This window comes from Trichomonas vaginalis, chromosome III (assembly GCF_026262505.1).
Source record: "Trichomonas vaginalis G3 chromosome III, whole genome shotgun sequence".
Classification (NCBI taxonomy): Eukaryota; Parabasalia; order Trichomonadida; family Trichomonadidae; genus Trichomonas; species Trichomonas vaginalis.
This window is the reverse complement of record NC_067205.1, coordinates 15,822,149-15,842,354: the sequence shown is the minus strand read 5'-3', so window position 1 is coordinate 15,842,354 and position 20,206 is coordinate 15,822,149. Positions and strand designations below refer to the sequence as shown.

The 20,206-nt window shown below is 32.0% G+C and overlaps 9 protein-coding genes and 3 pseudogenes across 12 annotated transcripts, besides 3 other annotated features; 5 read left to right on the top strand and 7 right to left on the bottom strand.

Moving 5' to 3' along the window:
* Positions 1 to 1,240: part of a mobile genetic element that runs on past the window's edge.
* On the top strand, positions 33 to 1,160 carry TVAGG3_0709530 (annotated as a pseudogene). The gene has a single exon. A coding segment is annotated over exon 1 (1,128 nt).
* Positions 1,241 to 2,309: 1,069 nt separating the features above from the next.
* TVAGG3_0709510 (uncharacterized protein) lies at positions 2,310 to 2,915 on the bottom strand (the record flags this gene model as incomplete). Its single annotated transcript, XM_001306305.1, has 1 exon — positions 2,310 to 2,915. One exon carries the CDS (start codon positions 2,913 to 2,915, stop codon positions 2,310 to 2,312), a length of 606 nt encoding a protein of 201 aa, XP_001306306.1.
* Positions 2,916 to 3,799: 884 nt separating this feature from the next.
* Positions 3,800 to 5,068, bottom strand: TVAGG3_0709500 (phosphatidylinositol-3,5-bisphosphate binding; the record flags this gene model as incomplete). The annotated part of the gene is made up of 1 exon (XM_001306306.1): positions 4,075 to 5,013. One exon carries the CDS (start codon positions 5,011 to 5,013, stop codon positions 4,075 to 4,077), a length of 939 nt encoding a protein of 312 aa, XP_001306307.1.
* A 378-nt stretch (positions 5,069 to 5,446) lies between these two features.
* Positions 5,447 to 5,788, bottom strand: TVAGG3_0709490 (ribonuclease inhibitor domain-containing protein; the record flags this gene model as incomplete). Its single annotated transcript, XM_001306307.1, has 1 exon — positions 5,447 to 5,788. The coding sequence occupies one exon, from the start codon at positions 5,786 to 5,788 to the stop codon at positions 5,447 to 5,449; it is 342 nt and encodes a 113-aa protein (XP_001306308.1).
* A 274-nt stretch (positions 5,789 to 6,062) lies between these two features.
* Positions 6,063 to 7,124, bottom strand: TVAGG3_0709480 (ribonuclease inhibitor domain-containing protein; the record flags this gene model as incomplete). The annotated part of the gene is made up of 1 exon (XM_001306308.1): positions 6,063 to 7,124. One exon carries the CDS (start codon positions 7,122 to 7,124, stop codon positions 6,063 to 6,065), a length of 1,062 nt encoding a protein of 353 aa, XP_001306309.1.
* Positions 7,125 to 8,170: 1,046 nt separating this feature from the next.
* TVAGG3_0709470 (meiotic spindle elongation) lies at positions 8,171 to 9,777 on the bottom strand (the record flags this gene model as incomplete). The annotated part of the gene is made up of 1 exon (XM_001306309.1): positions 8,197 to 9,777. The coding sequence occupies one exon, from the start codon at positions 9,775 to 9,777 to the stop codon at positions 8,197 to 8,199; it is 1,581 nt and encodes a 526-aa protein (XP_001306310.1).
* A 705-nt stretch (positions 9,778 to 10,482) lies between these two features.
* TVAGG3_0709460 (protein retention in ER lumen) lies at positions 10,483 to 11,583 on the top strand (the record flags this gene model as incomplete). The annotated part of the gene is made up of 1 exon (XM_001306310.2): positions 10,493 to 11,539. The coding sequence occupies one exon, from the start codon at positions 10,493 to 10,495 to the stop codon at positions 11,537 to 11,539; it is 1,047 nt and encodes a 348-aa protein (XP_001306311.1).
* A 240-nt stretch (positions 11,584 to 11,823) lies between these two features.
* Positions 11,824 to 12,938, bottom strand: TVAGG3_0709450 (D-erythro-sphingosine kinase protein; the record flags this gene model as incomplete). Its single annotated transcript, XM_001306311.1, has 1 exon — positions 11,978 to 12,910. The coding sequence occupies one exon, from the start codon at positions 12,908 to 12,910 to the stop codon at positions 11,978 to 11,980; it is 933 nt and encodes a 310-aa protein (XP_001306312.1).
* Positions 12,939 to 14,385: 1,447 nt separating this feature from the next.
* Positions 14,386 to 14,422: a mobile genetic element.
* A 420-nt stretch (positions 14,423 to 14,842) lies between these two features.
* Positions 14,843 to 20,206: part of a mobile genetic element that runs on past the window's edge.
* Positions 14,965 to 15,486, bottom strand: TVAGG3_0709430 (uncharacterized protein; the record flags this gene model as incomplete). The annotated part of the gene is made up of 1 exon (XM_001306312.1): positions 14,965 to 15,486. One exon carries the CDS (start codon positions 15,484 to 15,486, stop codon positions 14,965 to 14,967), a length of 522 nt encoding a protein of 173 aa, XP_001306313.1.
* Positions 16,421 to 19,053, top strand: TVAGG3_0709420 (annotated as a pseudogene). The gene has a single exon. A coding segment is annotated over exon 1 (2,633 nt).
* TVAGG3_0709410 lies at positions 19,328 to 19,772 on the top strand (annotated as a pseudogene). Its single transcript has one exon. A coding segment is annotated over exon 1 (445 nt).
* On the top strand, positions 19,805 to 20,157 carry TVAGG3_0709400 (uncharacterized protein; the record flags this gene model as incomplete). The annotated part of the gene is made up of 1 exon (XM_051243715.1): positions 19,805 to 20,157. A coding segment is annotated over one exon (353 nt), but the record flags the coding sequence as incomplete, so codon positions are not given.

Genomic DNA, 20,206 nt, shown 5'->3' with positions numbered 1-20,206 from the left:
GATTATAAATATATAATAAAAAATATGAATATATGTATATGATGAGTAAGTTGTATTTTGGCGCCATGCCGGGATATAAAATGAATTTTGAGACAAGAGGCGGTTTCGCAGGAAATTTTGGCGGGATTTTTTTCATTTTTTTAATGAATCATAAAGAAAACATCCTCGCTCTTGCAAAAAAAATGCAAAGACTGTAAAAAATCTACGAGACATTGGTAAAATGCTTCGGTATGGATGCTCCTAGCTATTCCACTGTAACGTATCATGTTAGGATGTATCACTTCATGAACAAAAAGGCGCCCATCATAAAAATTGACAAAAAATCGCCGGATCAAAGAAAAATCAAAGCAATTCTTCAAGCGCTAGATGAAGACCCAAGAGCATCACTCAGAAGGATAGAGGAGATGACAAAGATACCACATACAACAGTCACTTATTATCTGCACAATTATTTGAACTACAAACTAGCGTATACACGTTGGGTTCCGCACAACCTTAATTCAGTTCAAAAAAAATCTAGAGTCCAATCTTCGAAAGAGCTCCTCTCTATATTGGGTGCGTATCAATCCAAGAAGTTTCGCTTTTTAGTAACAGGGGACGAGTCTTGGTTTCAATATGCAACAGAAGCCAAAATCATGTGGATCCCGAAGGATGAAAATCCGCAAACATTCCCGAAGAAAAAAATTGACACACCAATGATGATGTTGTCGGTTTTTTGGGGCGTGAATGACATCATCGCAATTGATATTCTTCAAAAACCTAATACGATGAATGCTCAGTATCTAATTGACAATGTTCTTACTCAAATTATCAATTCTGATGAGTTTGAGAAATCCAAACAACAAAAACAAAAGTTTGCAATTCATTTTGATAATTCAAGAGTTCACAAAAGTCATAAGGTAATGAATTACTTGGTGGAAAACAATGTCAAAGTTGTTCCAAACCCAATTTATTCACCTGATATTGCACCCTCTGACTTTTATTTATTCGGCACGCTAAAAAAGAGAGCTGAAGGACGCGAATTCGCGAGTCCAGATGATCTTGAAAATTTTGTAAGAGAGCAATTTGAGCAATTTTCTCATGATGATTTAAAGCGTGTCTTTCAAGCCTGGATCGATCGCTGCGAACGCGTGATTGAATCCAATGGTTATTATATTTAAATAAACTTTATATATATGTAACTTGTTTATTTCTATTCGCAGTATTCAGGTTTGTGCTAAACACACCTTTGGACACCCTATATACAAAGAATGTAACGTTGTGCTCTTCAATATTAAGCTTGTAATCTTTTGTAGGGACTTGTTTTGTAACTGTAACATTGTTCCCGTTAAAATTGATGATTTCATCAAGTTTATTTATTGTCCCATTATCATATTGGAAATATAAGTACCCGCGAACATATTGGAATCCAGTAAAAGTAACTTCTATGAATGCATTAATTGAGTATGTATCTTCTAAATTAGTAACATCATATATTGCACCAGGTAATGAAACTTTGAAATAAATCTCATAGGTATATCCGCCTTTACTTGTGTTTAAGTCATAGATATAAAATCGATAAAGGTAATTGCCACATAATTCTGGTAATGTGATATTAAAAATAAAATCATTTGATTTGTAGTTATCATCCATTATTATTTCATTTTGATTTGTAAGTATAATTTGGCCGTCATTTAACCTAGATTTAATTTGAACCAAATGACCTGGATCAAAATTAAAGGCAAATCCTTCAAGATTAACAGTAGTATTTGGAGAATAATAAGGTTGGATTGGTGTTGTAATTGAGATTCTTAACTCTTTTTTGACATTTGAATACGTATATGTAATATCTGAATTTACTTCATCATCATTTGTTATTATCCAAAAGTGTTTGTAATAAGCAGCAACGTAAGGAAGTTTGAAATTATGATAATAAATTCCATCTGTTCCATTATAAGTAAAAGTGTAAACAGGGGTAAAAACATCTCGTTCACTCTTTCTGAACCATAATGTTATATTTTCGCCAACTGTTCCACCTTTCATGCTTATTGGGACTGTTTGATTCTGATAGAAATAGTAACTTCGTTCATTTGTCTGAAATCCATTTAATAATGAATATCTAGGCCGTGGTTTATTTATAACATCAAATTCGTAGTAGAATGATTCTGAATAGTGATAGTCATCTTTAAGGTATAAAGTAATATTATGCTTTCCAACACCAATATCCCATCGTTGAAAATATGCAAAATATGTCAGGTTTTTGAAACCATCATTAAAAGATTTGATTGATGAAGAATATTTGTTATCGATGTTATAATACAAGTTAGAACTTAATCACAGTTTCCTGCAAAATCAACGTAAATTGTATTGTCCTTATAATACAATTTCTTTGGGGGAGTTATAATGTATAAAACTGGTTTTCTTCCTGTATATATATACTTTGAATAATAATTTGTCATGGCAGCATCTTTTGTGACTGCCCATACATTGATAATCCTTGCAGCTCTATATGATTCTAATATTAAATCAAATGAAAAATCAATAGACTTCAATTCATCCGTTATATTGAATTCATTTAGTTTGACAATTTTTCCCCAATTATATTGATAATATAAAACAATTGATTGGTCATTTTCATATCCTTCGCATCGACCTTCAAGTAATAAATTATGCTTAGTTGGATAGTTTTCTTCTAATTGTGTGTTCATTATTACTTTTGGAGATTGTTTAATTTGGGGATTTGGAGTAAAAGTGACATATAAGTGAACAACTTCATCAACATCTACTAGTTTGTCTTTCCAGTATATTAAAAGCCAATTATTTCGAGTATGAATTCTTGGATCCATATTTGTATAATATTCATAATTATAATAATCGTCGCTATGATAGTTTGAATAAGCACTTGCGTATTCTCCACCTCTTGAAATCAGATACATTTCTTCATTTGTATTAGGATTAAAATAACGATATCCTTGATAATCTCCAAAAGGTTCGATTTGAAGCTTACCTTCATTGCCAAAGTAAAGACGAGTTCTAAAATATAATTCAATTTTCTTAGCTGTTGTGCCATTATTCTGAAAAGTATAATCTAAAATTGTTTTGTCTTCATTTTCTGGCAAAATAACGTTAGTATCGAGAATAATTCCTTAATAAAAGTCAGAACCATTTGCAGCCGGTGATAGAGTTCTTCTATTTTGTCCTTGAATATTCCAAGTTGTCCTTAGACCATGATGAATTCGTTTTCCATCGTAATTCATTTGTAATGTATACTCTGTATTTGCGAAATTGTAGGAAAATTTGTTAGAATAAGATAAAAAAAGTAAGAAATTGAGCATTAATTTATATGATTCAAAATTTCAAAGGCAACTTTTTTTAAATTTAATTATATAATTACTCATTTGAAGAGATTTAATGGAATTTTAATTTTTTTCAAAGAACGTAAACTTGCATAAAAATTAATTTCATTAGAATGAATAGATCAATAACTAATGTTTTTGATTGAGATATTATTCAAAAGTTTCGATAATTCATAAAAATTGAAATGAAAAACGTTGATAATTATGTGATTATTATAAATTCTTGATAATATTGACATTTATATATGAAATTTCTTTGACCAACTTTCAAATCCGACATTGAAAAATTTTTATTTATTTCAATATTTCAGAATAATCTCGATGCTTTTCGGAAAACGATTCCATGCAATAGTTAAACATCTTTAAAAAATTGATAAAATAATTACTGTGAAAATTATTTTGTCTTCTTTTACATAAAATATCCATATTTAATCAACTTGGTATTTAATTTTCATATTTTGAGAGTCCAACTACATGATTTTTTGAAAAAAATAAATCATTTTCTTCGAAACTTCATTAATTTCCATTAATTATGCATTAAATGATAATAATTCTTTCATGTTAAAGATATAAATGAGTTGGTTAAGAACAAATTCATATTTATCTCAAGAAATATCAAAAAAAATCAAATTAAACAGAACAAAATAAAAACAAACTTTACATAATAGATAATTTTCATGAGATTAAGCAAGTAAGCTAAAAATATTGGTCATAATTAAAAAAATATAATTTTGTACAATTAATGAGAAAGAATGAAAGTTTTTGAAGTAATAATTCCTTTCTTTGGATCTATCTCATACAAAAATCCTGTCGATGAAACCATTCTCAGTTGAGAATCTGAGTTAAATTCAAGATCAGCACTATTACAAATTCCAATAGATATTTTAGTAGCAGCTCTAGGTGGATCATTAATATCTTCAACTCTTGAATCTGCTTGGAATATATGAACCGTTCCATTTGAGCTAAAAACCGATAAATAACCATTTCCTGGAGAAATTGCAGCCGAAAGAATTTTGGCTGGAATATTTCCTCTTCTGAATGATTTGAGAGGAGATCCTGTAGCCGAATCAAATAATCTAATAATTGTTCCTTCGCAACTTGCTGTAGCTAGTAGAGATGCATCATTTGAGAACCTTATGATTGATATAGCATGCTCGTGAGCGTTGAAAAGAACAGGAGATTCATCAGACATAAAAGAAACGCGAATAGAGCCTGGAATCAGTCCACATACAGCTATTATAGGGTTTTGATCATCTAGTGATATATCTCCTGCTCCATCTATATTAGGAGATGTAATTTGTTCGTAATAAATGACTTTATTTCGAATATCGTATGCGCAAATGCTATTAGCAAGGATAATTAAGATGTGGTTCTTTCGAAGAACAATGTTAAGTATTGGTTCGCCAAAATCTAGTTGTTTCTCAGCTTCATCGAAGTAAGTACTATAAATGTATACTTTATGTTGTTGTGTATCGCCTGTAGTTGGAATTGCTGTGAATACTACTGTATTTCCATCTGGAGAAATCGTTATATGTCCAATTTTGAAGTTTAAAAAGTCTTTTTTGAATGTTCTCTTTAATGGTTCGACAGAGTATATCGCTACTGAGTCTTTCATTGATACTCCAATGAATCTTGTAAAAGGATCAAACGTAATTGAATTAATTTCATCTTCATTCATATAAAAAAATTATAAAGTTCTCAAATTTAAAATCTCTGAAAAGTGTCAAGATTTTAAAAAGTGACAATCATCCAAAAAAATCTCAATCATTTTTGAAGCATAAAATCACTAATTTAGATATAAACTTAGCTTTGAGTTTAATCTAAATAAGTTATATAGCTTGCTAACTTTGCTATTTCTCCAAAAAATAGAAAATGTTTAGTTGATATGATTAAATTTCACTATTTGGTATGTATAATGATCCTCTACTTTGGTTAATATGAAGCTTACATATACTTTTGTTCACATTATATGTCCTTCCAATGGAATTAAAAAGGAAAATATGAAAATAAAAATAATTTTTTAAAAAAAAATATATGATAAATATATGAAATTGATTTTTAAACGTTAGATTTTTATTAATACAATACAAGATATAGTATAAAAATAAATTTTAAAGTTCATCTTTCGTAAATTTTGATTTTGGAATGATGCATTTTCGATTAAATGCTTCAGGAACAATTCCCATCTTCTTGATGATAGATCTCAAGTGAAATGGTGCAGTTATACATTTAATTGAGTTACAATTTTCGAAACAATTATTTCCAAGTGAAACAATTGAATTATCAATGTAAACAACATTAAGAGAGTTACAATTCTTGAAACATGATGATGAAATGTCCATTATATTACCTTTGACGTTAGCAAATTTCAAAGATCTGCAATTCATGAAAGCAGCAATTCCAACTGTTGTTAAACTGTTTGGAAACTCAATAAGTTGTAATCCGGAAGACATAAAACATCCATTTCCAATTTTTTCTAAAGTTTCCGGTAAATTTATTTCAATGAGATTAATTGCTAAATAGAAACAATGTTCTTGTAGTTCAATAACATCTTTATGTGGTTCATAATATTCTTTTCCATATTTTGGAGGATATTTAATTAAAATTGTGTGATTTTTAGTGTATAACACTCCATTTTCACTTGTAAAGTACTGATTATCATTATTTACATTGAATTGTTGTAGATTGTTGCAGTAATCTATGAATCCGTCACAAATTATTGAAACTTTATTTGAAATGTAAAAAAATTGAGATGTTTGTGTTGTTAAAACTACATTTTCCGATATGTTGCAGCTCACATTCCTTTGGAAATTCAACATTTTCTAAACAAATACAGTTGGTAAATGAAAAATCTGAAATTTTTTCAACAGAAGTGGATAATTTTACGTGTTTTAATGATGAACAACCATAAAATGAATATTCACCTATTGTTTTCAGTTTATTATTGGATTCTAAATTTATTGTTTGAATTCTATCGTTTTTATAAAAACAGTTTGGTCCAATTGACTCTAAATTGATGGCAGATGTAAAATCAAATGATTGGATGTGAGAATTAGCGAATGTTCCGTTTTTCAGTTCTTTTATTGAAGGAGAGAGCTTGATCTTGTTAATACTGTTGATATTGATGAAAGCAAACTGTTGAACGTTCTCTGTTTCTTTAGTAAAATTAAATTGATCTGAGATTAGCTCTTTTGGATAATGTACGAGCGTTTTTAGGTCCTTTGTATATAATGCTCCACTATGATTAGTGTAATATTTATGCCATTTATTTAATTCGAAATTTTTCATCTTAGAATCATAAAATGCGTTGTCACCGATGAATTTGAGATTGTTTGTTATGAAGAATGTAGTTATGGCTGTATTTTCGAATGCTCGTTTGCCAATGTAGTTCAATTCTGATGAGTTATCGATGAATAAAGTTGTCAATGATTTACATTGTGAAAAAGCGTAGTCTTTAACGGATTGTATTGATAGTGGTAATACTAAGTATGAGAGTGAACTGCATCCATAAAAGGCATTTTTGCCAATCTCTCTTAAATTAGAGCATAGTGAGAAATTAAGCCATAATAAACGAGAACAATTACAAAATGCGGAATGTCTGATCTTAGTTAATGAACTTTGAACAAATAAAACTCGCAATAATGTGTTTGATGCTTTCGAAAAAGCGTTTGGACGAATTATTTCAACTTCCGGTGGTACATTAAATGTTCTCCATCCTTCTGGCACTGAGTATAAGCAAACATTTGTAGAATTATAAACTGTGTAGTTTGGTGGTCCATAAAAACTCATAAAAAAATGATCAAACACAATTGAAATAAATTTGTTTTATATTGTATTGTAGGTACATTGTCGTCATTAATTAAAATTTTATTCTCAAAAATTGAATTGCATCTGAAATTTTGAAATTTGATCTGATGGCATAAATATTATACTTATCATATAAAATTTGATTTAATTCATCCGAAATGGTAAATGACAAAAAACATCGTCATTGTCCTGAACAGTTTATAAACTGACAACAAAGAAATGAATCTTTAAAGAGCATCATACATACGAACCTCTTCAATCCATTATTTTCCAAGGGTTGCCGGTGTATTTACCCTAAAATATTTGAGAAAACTTCGCATGGCATTTGCCGGCAAATACCATGTAAAACTCTCAAATGTGTCATCCTTATGGCTGGGTGAAAAATGAATGAAAATTTGATTTTGGTCAAAATAATTTGACTTTGATTTCACATCTTTTCTCATCATAATGTTCAATTACAACATACTTTATTTAAAATTTTTCTCGAATTTTTTAGAATGTTAATCATGGATCGATTACTAGGTTCAATCGGGATAAGTGAGAAAAAATGGGAAAAAATGGAAGAAGTAAGAGACGATTATAACAGTTTTTTAAATAAACAATATCAACATTTACTAGAAATATATGGAATTTTATGACTTAAATTCTTTTCGGAATAATCCATGTTATACTCAATGTCTTCGATGTCTAAATCTTGAATTTTTAAATGAGATGATTCCTTCTCTATTTGATTGTTTTTTATGATTAGGATTTTTTGCAGCAATACAATTATCTGTTGAATAATGAGATATAAATGAATCTAATGGCTCAATTGAATCAAATTTGGATCAGAAAGTACTCAATTTTCCTCTCATACAATTGTTTTTAAAAAAAGCACAACTTTTTGATGACCTTAATGTTTTATAATAACTATTCAACTTAGAAATCAGATAATAAAGACATGGATGTAAGAAAAAAAGTTGAGAGAAAGTCAGAAATTGGTAAGTGAACTCACAAAAAAAATCTCAATTTTTTTATCAAATTTTATAAAAATATATAATAAAAAATTAAATTTTTAAACAGCATCTCGGACATCTTCATCAGGATCTTCTTTAAGTTTAATGACAATATCTTCGAATCCCATCAATTGAGAGATTTTCATAACTGTAATTCTAACATTACTAACTGGATCTGTTGAAAGATTTTCAAGAATGTCTTTCGCAACTGATTTGTGTTCTAACTCAAGACACAGTTGAATTGCTGTCTGTCTGTGCTGGTAATCTTCATCAACAGACAATTTATAGATTGTTGGAATGATAACTTTGTTGATGTATGTTTCGCCTTCCGTTTTTGAAAGATTGCCAAATGTTTTCGCGGCTCGGTTTCGAACACGATATGAATCATCGAAAATAAGACGTTCCAGAAGTGTATTATTATCTCGCAAAAGAGAATCTGATTCTGCAATTGCAAATCGACCTCGCCAATCGATCTTCTGAAGAACACCGTCAATGATTGATCCTTTCTCGTCTTCACTGAAATCTGAATAAATAATTGTTGAAACAGCAGCCAATTGGAGGTCTACTGTTGAACTAGCAATGAACTGTGTGATTGAATCAAGAACATATTCGTTTCCGAGCTCATCTATCAATGGATAAAGTGCTTTCAAAGTTGATACGATAATTGGAGGGAAATCGTACTGTAAAAAGTCATCGACCATGTCTCTAAGTGTATTAATGCTCTTGTCGCTGCATCCTTTGCATGAAGGAAGGGCATCTGCTATGGAAACAAGTAAAATTTTGTTTTTCGTCTGGTAATAGTAGTTTAAATAGTCAACAATATCATCAGGACTTATCTTACGAAGCTTGGTAAGCGTTTCAATGGCCTTTGTTTGTACTCTGAAGTCTTCAAAAAGAATAATTTGTTTTATGTAAGAATTCGCTTGATCTTTTGAAGCATCAATATTAGGAAGTATTGTAAGTAATGCTAATGCAACTCGTGGATCCTTTGATTCTATGTATTCACTGATCAATTGAAGAATTGTGTCTTTCGTGTTTTCATTTGCGTATTTAAATATCTCGGATGATGCATCTATCATATGCACTTGGACTTCTACTGGTATTTCGCCTAATTCTTGGTATTTAATGAAGATTTCTTCGAGCATATCTTCTGTAAGGATTTCGGCAATGGATTTCAGGATAGTAAAGAATGTGAACTTCATTGGTGCATAATCTTCTTCAAGTAGATTATGGAAATATGGCAAAAATATGGCTTCAAATTGGTCATTATCTAAAACATCAACTAAAATGGACATAAGTTGTGCAAATGAATTTCTTGTATCTGTGGAATCTATTTCTGTGTATTGTTTGATTGTATTTAATAAGAATTCGATTTCATCGGATTTCAACTGTTTAAAATCGAGTTTTGCAATTTGATCGATGATTCCAGCAATTTCTTCGATATTAACTGTCGTTGATTCGATGTAATATGGTACTAATTCATGAATAGTTCTATCTGAACCAAGTTTCTTCGAAATATTTGAGAAATTGTTAATGGCATACTCCCTTTGATGTTTGTTCTTTGATTTTATACCATAAATGACCGAAACAATTTGATCTGGAGTCAAAGAATCAAAGTTTTCATTCATTGAAGGTGCCATAAATTTGTAAACAAACTTTCTCAAATTTTGATTGATGGCATATCAGTTTAAAAATAAAATGAATGATAAGCAAAAAATATGATACACTATGCTTATCCAATCCGAATAACTCATAGTTAATTTTTTCTGATGTAATTTCAAATCCACATCATCGAAACAGAATCATTAGCTATGTATCTGTGATCCTGTTCTCTATAAGAATTAATTCAGAACATCGCATTACAAAAATAAGAAATTACTTCAAATATATTTCTTATTTACAGTATATAGACTATCTGGAACTTAATCACTAACTTTCCAAAAGTCAATGATACGTTTGGAATATATGTAAATGCTTATTATAGTTTGTAATAGTTAATTTGAATTTGATAATGTACTAACCATAAAAGGCATAAATTTTTAAGTATTGTGGATTAATTGTAATAGATATTTCCTTGTGAAGTATAATTGATTCAAAGATTTTATGAAATAAAATTTAAATAAAGGACTTAATGAATCAATATCCTCTTAAGACGCTCATTTATCCATGTTAAAACTAATTTCTAATATAATCATAGTAGAATGTTTCAAGATTATCATTACTCAGTCATTGGGTGTAAAAACTTTATTTAATATTCATCGCGTTTGACTCTCAAAAATTGAGATGATTGAGATGTTTACACGCAAAAAATTATAAAAACAAGATAGAAAAAAATAAGATAAAAAAATAAAAATAATGGATGAAAATTTAGCTGGTGAACTTGGTCAAAGACTCATTAACTCGATAAAAACTAAAGACTACGATGAAGCCAGAAGGCTTCTTAACGAAGGTGCTGATCCAAGATGGTCAGATGAAAGTGGTCTGAACGCAATGGACTATGTGCAGTTAAATAATGACAAAGATTTCTTCAAAGAGATCATAATTGCTAATAGAAAAATCAATGTGCGAACCGTCGTTGCAAAATTACCAGAATTAATCGATAGAATTTTCCAAATTCCAGATATGTCATTCCAATTCAAATGGAAAGTATATTCTTGGATGCCGTTAGTTACTTCTTTTTGTCCTAATGATGTATGGACTGTTTATAAAGTTGGTGGAAAAGTTAGAATTGATTCAACCACGGCGGATTGGACTGGTTCTCGTTGGGCACGTGGTGACATCTCATTATACATCGATCTACATGTTCCTGATCTCAGAGATTCTTTCATTATTATTGATAACAATACAGGTGAGAGAGTTAACCTTCTTCGCGAAGTTGAAAACAGCGATGAGATAGACATTGATGTTGACAATCTTTTGAAGATGGATCTTTTGAAAGGATCCCTACATCCAGAAGTTTTTCAAATTAATCGCTCAAAGGGTACATTTGGAAGAGATCTTCCTCCAGTAAATATTGAAAATAGATGGTCAGCTACACAATACGACTTAACAAATGCAAAAATAACCTTTTTGTATTATTATTCAGAGAATTTTGGAAAACCTGACCAAGAGCCTATCGTCCATTCAAAGACATATAGTGGAAAATTCTGGTGCAGCAGAGATTTCCCTGTTCAACCTTCCGCAATCACTCCATTCTTGGAAGCATTGACACCTTTCAAAGAAACGGCCAAAAATATCCTTACATTGCTCGGAATGTTCGAATCGGGAATGCCTGTCAAAGCTACAGTTTACGTTTTCCCTACCGTTAAATTTGCTTATGAAATTGTTAATTACACTGATAATATTGAGCTCTTTGGAACTAAAGTGGATATGCCACCACCTCCAGAGACTCCACAGAACTAAATTTGTTTTATTTTTTATATAAACTATTCTTTATTTGACCAAAACTCTGATTTTCAATAAGATCTAACAATGTAATTCAATATTTGTAAGCAAGCATTACATAATTTTTAAAAATAATTCATCATAATCTTATTTTAAGTGTAAGAACACTTCCTTCAGATCAATGTTTCGATTATGCATTTGGAGATATGCTACAATGTATTTGCATGCAGCATATCTTCTACATATCGCTAACTAGAAGATATTTCTTAATTGTAATATCTTTATTACGAGATTTAAATGTCCGATTGTACATTTTTGGTCCAAACTCAATATTGAAAAGGGAATATATTTATTTTCCTCTTTAAATCAGTTTTTTAGTTAAAATAATTAAAAATTTGAAGATTTGTAAGAAATATAATAACATTTTATAATATTTTTGTTTGTTTTCATGTATAATTAATTTGGAACGCAAACTTTCAGTTTCATCTGTTGGAGAGAAACAGTCATTTCAGTACGATACTTGCAAGATTCACCATCTCTATGAACAGGAAGTGGAACATCAGAATGGATGTGTAACTTCTTGCATCTAACAATATCTACCTCATCAAAGTAGTCCAAAGCTCTATGGATACCAAGATATGCTAATGGGAAGAATGTAAGGATCTTGATCTTGTTATTTGTATTCAAAACGAATACATCAAGATATTGATCGAATGGATTAGCATGTGGAGCAAGTCTCAAACCGCCTCCTTCACATGGACCATTCAAAGCAGATAACATGACGCATTGATCATAAACGCGTGTATCAGTATCGTCATATGTAACTGTCAATTTGGCTACCTTATAAGTGAAGATGTTCTTGAATGCGATTACTGTATAATTGAGGAAACCCATATGGATTCTATTTAAGAAGTTTTTGATTGGTGAGCTATATGCCTCTGCACAAACAGCTCCATCGAAACCAATTCTGCATGAAACGCCGAACTTTTGTGTTTCATCGTTTCCAAAATCTAGAGTTCCTACGTCAATTTCCTTTGTCTTATTAGAGAAGAGTATGCAATCAAGAGCTTTCTTAAATCTGGTAGGAAGTCCTAAGCCTCTTGCAAAGTCATTGCTAGATCCGGTTGGAATGTAGCCAAATTTAACATTATCAAAGTCTGTAATGCCATTAACAACTTCGCTTACAGTTCCATCACCACCTAATGCAACAATTGTCTTCTCACCTTTCTCTTGGCAAATTTCTTGGACCAATTTAATCGCATGGTATTCATATTTTGTGAAATGAACTTTGTAGTTGATGTGATGTTCTTTCAGCTGCCTCTCAATAAGATTCCAAAGAGTTTTTCCTTTTCCACTTCGACTGCTAGGGTTGACAATAAAATGGAACATTGATTTATTGAAAATAATAAAAAAAAATTATAATGATCGCAAAAATTTTCATTACTCATAAAAATTATGGGTCATTGTTATGTGAGTATGTTCGAGTGAATTTTATTATAAAATTTTTGAGAGCACTTCGAATTTTTTGTGATTGAAAAATAACGACCGCTTTTTTGAAAATTGTGAGATCTGAAAAACTGCGATCAGCAAATTTTGGATTATCAGGAACAATACAATATGATTTACAAATTATTTAACTGATGAGAGGATAGGTTAGAAATTTTTGTCAAAAACTGATAATTGCCATTTATACTTTCTATTGCAGATTAAGCAATGTTGGGACGAAATAGCTTTATTACAATATGAGATTATAAAAATTACTGAAATATAATTGTGATTTTTGGAATTATGATTATAAAATTGAACTTGACAAAGGAGAATTAAAATATGCGTCCGAAATTAAAAATAATATTACATCACAAATTCCTATTCCGTAAGATAATATTGATAAAAAAAATGAAGTGGATATTTTATTAGATTTCGAGGTCTTAAAACTTAAGAGTCTGCTGTTAGCTTTCCACATGAATTAAGCAATACAGAGAATATGGGGACTCATGATTGAATAAAAATTTTGGCCGTTGGCAATGAATTTTATGTAAACGGTCAACTTTACAAATTTTATGAGAAAATCTGGAGTTAAATGCGTATCTATAGGCCTCAGTCCAAGATGGACGCTAGTGATAAAAATATAAGTTGTTCTATATGACTATTCTTATGAAAATGCAACTTTCAATAGGAACGAAAAAGAAGATTTATAAAATACAAACACAATTTATTACAAACAACAAGTATATTACTCAAAATTATGTTAATACCTAGACATTAAAATAATTTGATGTTGCATAAATTGAGCTGTTCGAAAATTGAAAATAATGAGCCGAATTGTAAGAGGTATATGGACTCATCTCTCTTAAAGAGATATTAGATCCATCGGAATTATCATCGCTTGAATAAAATGAGGAATTTGAAAAAGAATCGGAAGATAAAAAGGAAGAACCAGCAAGTTGGTCATATTCAGCTGAAGAACTAAAAGACTTGCAGTTGAATGAATAGCTAAGGGAACTTTGATATGAGCACATGATAAGAAAATGATTGTTTAAAGTCTTTTCAGGGGGGTTATACCGTGATATTAGCCTTGTACCGAAAAAAAGTGACGGGCAATGCCGTAAAATAATATTTTATTAAAAAATTTTTGGTGGAGAATTGGAAAATTTTTGTTGGAAAATTGGAAAATTTTCCTAATCATTTGGACTATAACCTGGCATATTAGGGAGTTTTGTCAACAACTCAGTGCTGGGATCAAGATAGTTTGTAATCCAAAAGTAGAAACGTTCCTTGGTGTCTTGTTCTGGCTTCCTGCAAAATCTGTGATTTGCAGGATTCTTCTTAATATTGTCAGAAATTGCGCAAATCATGTCCATCTGTAATAAACAGAAATTCATCAAAAGTGACAGCTCTCAATTTTTTGACATTTGTAAATTCTAAATTGAATGAGAAAAATGAAATAATACTAAGCATAAGACAGTATTCTAGATTTAATTATAATTAGGAAAAAGTTAGTTTTGAGAGTACTTTTCATAGGCATATAGAATGAAATCTTCTGAAAAATAATATCACATAAACTCATATTATTTTCTAATATATAACTATTTTATATAAAAATCAAATTCAATGATCTGAAAAGCGAAGGATAAACCTCAAAATTTACGAATATAATGAGTGGGAATATAATGCTTATCTATCATAAAACCATATGAAATATCAATTTTTGCTTTACGCCTAATTTTTGACGACAATTAGCAAAAAATGTTAAATGTTAACACTCAGTCCATTTGAATATGAAAAATAAAATTGACTTTGATTAAATGTTTTTATTTAAAAAAAAAAAAAAAAAAAGGTAGTGGAAAAAAAAAAAAAAAGGTAGTGGGGCTTCCAGGCACTTCGTGCCCTCTAGCCCTGAAGATGTTTAGTATAAATGAAGTTTTTATTCTGAAATGTTTGCTTTAATGTTTTTTACGGATGGAAATGAACTGGATATCGTCTTCTTGTTCTTCTTCTTCCTCCTCCTCTTCTTCCTCTTCTTCGTCATCGTCGGCGTAGTGGAAGAGGACGTAGTTCATCCAAATTCTGTATGGACGTCCTGATTTGGATTTAAATGAGATGGACATATTTTGTGTGAGTGTTATTTCAGTTTCGATAAAGAGTTGGTGTGCTGGTTTGAATATATGTTCGACGTAGGAGAATTTGTGCAACTCATCTTCTCCCAATTCTGTATTGATACAGACTTCGATGAAGTCACCACTGAGAATGTCTTCACCTGTGGGCATATCCACAACAATTAAATGAACGACACAATAGTTGTGAAATTCATTAGTAGGAAATACTGTTGCAGGCGTATTATATGAGGGGAAAAATGTTTTTTCTTCCCCAAATTCATCTGCTACTTCATCTTCATCGTATCCGTTGTTAAAAGCTTTAAATTCATGTACAATTTGAGCAAATTGTTGACGGAGATTTGGTGGCATACGTAAGCAAGCTTGTAACAATGTCCTACCTTCCACACACTCAGCAAATATGGGGAGGTAGGAACATATAATGTCCGTCAATTGGTCCTGGTTGGGGACCAATTGACAGAGTTTTGTGTATGCCGTTATTGTTTCTTTAACGGTATTTGTGTAGATACGGTTATATGGAGTATTTCCCTGGTTGTTAAGGGAAAAATACTCATCCGATTGTAATTTCAATCTTGACCTCAACTCTTTGTTCGGTATTCTTTGGTCTATTCTTAGAGCTGTATTTGTTCGTGCGGACTGTGGTTTTAAAACATTCGAGTCAAGTTTTAATTGCTTCGAATTGGATGTCGATTTGAATTGGGAGTCTTTTGAGTTCTCCTGAGCTTGGTTCTGTATTAAAGACTGAATAGCAGTGTCAGCTTCTTGTTTTTCGAGATAGTATTCTATTGAATTGGGCTTCACTGTTCGAGACGCGTACATTATGAAAAATAAACTGTTTTTTTCGGACTACTCATAGAAAAGTTTAAAATAAACCGTTTTCGTCAACGGTAACCCCCTCTATTTTTTTATTTTAAAAGTTCCGTTGGCAAACCGTTCCATCTCAAATATTGAATGAACTATAAACGTTTTTTGTTTTCTATATATACTTTTTTGTCCAACGGTAAAACTTTTTACACAACGGTTTTTGAGAGTCGTCGCGTTGACTTTTTTGTAGAGCACTCAAAATAGTATAACTTTGTCCGGACAAGTAAGGGTCTATCGTCGCTACAGGAAAAGTTACAGGCGTTCCAAGGAAGTATACTTTGAGAAGCCTTTTCTCCCTTATAGAATGAGATAGGACGGTTATTTTACAAAACTGACAACACTTTGACCGAGTAGTTTTTTGTGCTGAACAAAAAGTGTCATATAAACATCTGTCAAAAACCGCTTTTTAACTTCACTTAAAATGCCACGTAAGCTACGTAAGAATATACGTAAGAGGAAGAGAGCATTGAAACATCCAATAGTAAAACTGACACCACAACAACAGTTGCAACAACAAATGATGAATGACCCCACTATGTTGCAACAAATGTCAAGCAACCCTATGCTTTTAAACCGAGTTATTGGTGCACAGAGTGGAGGTTTAAGAGCGGCACTTTTAGCGAAAATGGCAGGCTATGGTGGAGCTGCAGACGGAACAGCTATAACCCTCAAAGTCAAATGAATTTGAGTTCACTCAAAAATCAAATAACAGATGTCAAAAAGTCAAACATAGACATACAGAAGCAAATAAGTGAAAACGAAAAGAAACTAGAATATGACAGACACACAAAGAAACTCAATGAGTTAAACGTAGAGAAAAAGAAGAAAGAAGAACAACTGAAAGAACTAAGTACAGAGGAATATGCGAAAAAAGTGTCAGAAAAAGCAGCAGAAGTAGCAAAAATGGAACAAGATGTTATAAATTTGAAAAACCATACTACTCAATATAAAGTACTGAAAGATGAAGAGATAAAACAAAAAGCCCTGAAGACATATATGGATAGCGATGAGTATAAAAAAGAAGTTGAAGCAAATGTAAAGGCAGAAAAACTTTTACAGTTGCAAAACCAAACCGTACAGTATGAAAACTTAGCACAAGAAAGTAAAAATAACGACGCAGCCATGCAAAAGGCAATGAAAAGCGCAGAATATATAAAAGCTAACAATGACTGGTTAGATGCCCAAGCCAACGCTAAAGCAGCCCAACTTATAGGGTCAATAAGGACAAAAATACAAGCGGATGAAGACAGTTCAAATGAAGCTTTAACAAATGCTGACTTTAAGAACGCCTTCGAAGCTCTTCATAGTAAGGTGAAACAAGTGAACGACTTCTCATCTGGAAAGAAACTGAAGTCTGAAGGTTTCGACAAAGAGTTAAGAGAAGTAGCACAAAATATGACGAAAATAACAGATGCAGCAACGAGACAGGCAGTTCAAAGTGCCTATGACGCCGTTAGAGCAACTGTTGTGGAAAGTCAAGAAAAAGAGTTACAACAGACCAAAACAGACCTAGTAAATGCTTTCTTAAAAACGAAAAGTCAGGTAGGACATTATGCTGCAGATGGAACATATGTGCCAGCTGGTGGAACTTATATACCACCAAACCCTCCAAGAGAAGCACCTGCACCAGGACTACCTAAAACATTTACATCGTCACATGGACACAGACACAGGCATGCACCAAAACCAACACAACAACCAACACAACAACCAACAGTTCAAAACACTGCACAACAACCAACAGTTCAAAACACTGCACCACAACCAACAGTTCAAAACCCTGCACAACAACCAAAACCAGCACAACAACCAACAGTTCAAAATCCAGCACAACAACAACCACAAACAGAGCAAGGACATAAAAGAAGTAGAGAACAAGGAAACCAAGAATTCTTAAAAATGCTTAAGGAAGACTATGGTTACCCAGATACTCTTGACTTTAGTGACAGATATAAAGAAGCTATTAGAAAGTTCAAGGAAGGAAATACTGACCCGAACCTATTTAGCTTTATGGTTCAGCACCAAATGGGATATAATTTCAAACCTGGAAAATACAAGCTCGCTAAGGGATATGATTTAATAGCATATCATCCAAATGACATGAACGAATTTACTCCGAGATATTTGGTGTCAGAGATAAATGATGATTCAACTATCTTCATGAAACGCGTAAAAAATAGAGACGGAACGAAAGAACAAAGGCTTATGAATGCGGATGACTTAAATAGGGAACTTGTTGAAAACGGTCTCGGAATATATGAAATGCCAGCAGATGAGGTACAAGAAACTCAACAGGAAGAAGTTCAGATACAACCAGACATGGAAGAAATAGTTCAGCAACAACAGCTAGAAGAGCCTGAAGGAAACGAACAAGTCCCTCCTTTGGAAACTAACTTCACAGAACTAGATGAAGATTTGGAACAGCCGAAAAATCTTGACCCTCAACAAGAGTATGAGGAGAATATGAAATCTTTCCAAGAGTCTAAAAAAAATTCGGCTGACATAGTAGAAGAATATCGAAAAATGTTGCCGACATACAAAAGACTCCAACACCAGATGAAAATATTCAGCATAGAATGGAAGTACTGAAAGAAAATGTACGCAAATACAATAACCTTTTTACTTACGACCATATAACGTTCAATCTTTGGCTGAACTCGGTGAAAATAAAAGGTTAAATTTCAACAAAACATATAGAAATGAAACATTGTTTAAAGTTCATTCAGAACCTAACCAATATGGAAACAAACCTACTTTTGTTTCTGCAGACTATGGAACTACAATGAGATGGGGTCATAAAGCTAATCCGGATAGGTGGTTCATAAACTTACAACCTCAATTCCAAGAAGTTGTAGACGCAATGGAAGTGAATGGTGAACCAGATATAGCTGGTATTTTCAGCGCGGCTTTAATGCCATTGAAAGATATGAAAGATGCAGATATTTTGGACCAGTATGAAATGAACATGGCTGAGGGAAATATAACACCTGACGTTCTAGAACATTTATCTCAAAGAACTACACAGAACCATAGAGATGGTATATTTGGTGAAGAGTTTAGAAAGAAAGTTAGGGAGAGAGAAGGAAGAGAACCTATTGTACATGACCTTGCAAACGAAAGTTTACAAAATGTCATAAAAACTTACTTTGCAGACAATGAACCGAGAAGGGATGAATATTTAAGAAAACTCAAATGGACAGTACCAAATGAAATGTTAGTATTGAAAAACATGTTCCTTGACAAAATAAAACCAACTACAGAAATAAATGACGCAAGACTGAAACATTGGGTAAAAGCTTTCCCATTCACAAAAGATATTGTTGGTAACATGGAAAGAAAACCAGAATGGCTACAAAAACATATATTTGGAAACGAGCTTATTCCATATGGACAAGCTCTGTTTGAAGAGCTTGAACCGGAAACTCAGGAAAGAGTCATGCAAACAATACGCGAAGACTCAAATACAAACTATGACAAAACTCTTTCTAGGATATAGGTTACCTGAGATGGGCGACCAGAGCCCAAAGGCAAAAAGGACATGGGAAATTTACAACATACTAGGTGAACATGAGGCAAAGATGCAACAACTTGAAGCAGAGGGCAAGTTACCAAAAGCGACACCAAAGAAGAAGAGAAGAGTAGAACAAAGTGAAAGTAGTGAAGAAGTAACTTCATCTAGTGAAAGTAGTGGCAATGAAGGAAAAAGAAGAGTTAAAAACTCAGTCAGGAAGAAAGTAAAGCTTGGTCCACGTGGGTTCTATTATGACATATAAATCCAACTATTCTATATTTTTACCCATATGAAATGTACGCCGCTCAGAATATAACGCCAACAGTTTTGGATGCCATGAACGGAAATGTTTCCGAATGGTATAACGAATGCGACAATGCCATTAGAAGGTCAGAAATAGTTCCTGGAACTTACGAATATACAACTGCTGTTTCTTATGGAAACGTAGGTGAGTTTGGAGAAGGTTCTTCAACAACAGTAGATATTGCTTGCGACAGGTTTCATATTATTTCTATTGACAACTCATTCTTATACGTGGAACAAGACATTGAAATAAAACCTTCTGCCAAGTTGTCTGACAAGAAAGGTTGCAATGGAATTTTCTATGTCGGATACCAATATGCTCCAGAAGTTTTCATGGGATATAAGATATATTCTAACTCTGACTTAGTTCAAACAGTAACATGGGCAAACTAT